We start from the raw sequence: 1,984 nt of genomic DNA on the forward strand, positions 1-1,984 counted from the left end.
ATTCCTGTTTTACTCACTGGTGGAACAGGATGTTGTGTTGCGGACACATTCCAAGGCTCTGTCGGATGGCATCCAGGCTGGTTTCAATGTCCTTTCCCCCAATGAGCACAGTCCCTGATGTTGGTGGCAACAGACCTGTCAGGATAGACCTGCCGAATACAGGAGTCAGTGGCAGAGAGATGGCCTTTAGCAACGCACCTCAGAGGGCAGCCCCACACCAGTGATTCCTGCCCGGGGCTCTGGGTCAAAGCCAGACCACCACTAGCTGTGGGGACCAACAGTTTCCCATGCAGGGCTCAGCATCAGTGTGTGCATCCTGGCCCTCTGCAGAGGACCCCCATCTGCCTTCCCACTCTGCTCCTCCTGATTTTCTAGTGCATCCAGGCAAGCGCTGTGGGCCTCTGGGGGTTCCAGCCTCCCAACGTTCCCTTACAGCCACAGGTGACCACAACTCTCCCATCACATTGCCTGGTGCGAGAAGGACTCAACAAAAGGCATTCAGGTACATGGCTCAATGCTTTGCCTGCTGTGGGAGCAGTTGCAGATAGTGAAAAGCAGGTGTCACCATCAGAGAGCCCAGGATAAGGTCTTGATGGTGAGAAGCCCAAGCACACCTGAGTGTTCAATGTGCACTTGCTGATTAATTGATTGAAGCCAGGCATGGGAGTTACCACCCACAGTATCATCTTTGGATCCCAAACATAAAAAGCCCAATAGCAGTGTTGTACAATGGGAAAATAATGACTCCCTCCTCCTTAGGTTACGTGAGTTAATACATGTAATGCATTTAGAACCGTGCCCGCATAAGGTAAAACTAAACAATATTATTATTAATATTAAACGTTGTGTTTCAACCCCCAGGGGAAGTTGCATTTCAGCAGCCAGTGAGGTAATGTGTTTGCCTTTAGGAGCCCTGGGGTCCTGGATGGGACTTTGTGCTCTGTCCGTGTTTGTTAACAAGGAGAGAAATCAAACAGATCTAGCACAGCCACACCCAGCTCTGTCCCGAGTTCTGATACAATCTTGGCTCTCTGAACTTGGACTTAGAAGTTGAAATCTCTGTTGATCAACCACTAGAGGGAAACAGAACCAAATGTAATGGCACCAGCCCCACATTCCATTCCCGCTGAGCCGCCCTGGAGAACATTCCTACGCAGGGTGTACACTCTGTGTTCCTTCCTGGGGCTCTGCAAGAAGCCCCTGAGAGGCCTGTATCTGCAGCTCCCTGCGAAACCTGGTGGGCTGCGCTCTCCTCTCAGCAGGTGGCGCTCGGCCCCTGAGAGGAGTGTGCGGAGCCTCCTGAGCTGAAAGTCCATGCAGAGCCCTCTCCTCCCTGAACTTGTCTTTGGTTGCCAGGCTGCTACCCCACAGGCCCCTCTAGAGACTGCATCCTTTTTACTTTCTCCAGGACTACTATCAGCCCTCACCAGGAGTCCCACACTGATGCTGACGCCTGCCTGATAATTGTTAAAAAAAAAAAATGCTCCTCAAAAGTGAGTAGTACTGTGCACTGATGACAATGGCCATGACTTCATCACCCCAGGGATGATAGTAGCTCCGGAAAGGCTGGAAGTGGGGGTGGGTGGACTCAGGGTGTAAGACACAAGAGCAGTTGTGGTGGAAGGATCTGGCTCTTGTCCCCACTGAACCATTACAACTCGGTGGCCTCAGGAAAGTCACTTCAACTCTTGGAAAGTTCGCTTCCCTGGCACACAAGGGGGTGATAAAGTTACTCCACCTCCCTTTTGGGCTTTTTGTGAAGATCAAATAAAACAATATACGTGAGCTAGCTTTGAAGAGTGCAGTAGGTTATGCAAGTTCTTGGGACCACAAATAGAGAGGGCATTTTTTTTTTTCACTAAAATTAGTGGAAAAGAGTAGACCGCAGCCCGGAACCGACAGGATAGCAGGCAACCCAGCCTGTTCACCAGAAGACTCACAACGTGGTGGTTTTCCCTGCTCCATTGTGACCCAGGAACGCTGT

The 1,984-nt window shown here is 51.0% G+C and overlaps 1 protein-coding gene across 1 annotated transcript in view; it reads right to left on the bottom strand.

Annotated features, from left to right (window-relative positions):
* The window catches only part of ABCA4 (ATP-binding cassette, sub-family A (ABC1), member 4), a gene marked incomplete at its 5' end in the record, with an annotated part of 119,813 nt that overhangs the window by 55,636 nt on the left and 62,193 nt on the right, over positions 1–1,984 (bottom strand). Inside the window, one exon of the mRNA XM_008585325.1 lies at positions 18–149. Coding sequence (XP_008583547.1) covers positions 18–149 — 132 coding nt within the window. The remainder of the gene's footprint in view (positions 1–17; positions 150–1,984) is intronic.

The sequence above is a fragment of the Galeopterus variegatus genome, unplaced genomic scaffold, assembly GCF_000696425.1.
Source record: "Galeopterus variegatus unplaced genomic scaffold, G_variegatus-3.0.2 Scaffold3517, whole genome shotgun sequence".
Taxonomy (NCBI): Eukaryota; Metazoa; Chordata; class Mammalia; order Dermoptera; family Cynocephalidae; genus Galeopterus; species Galeopterus variegatus.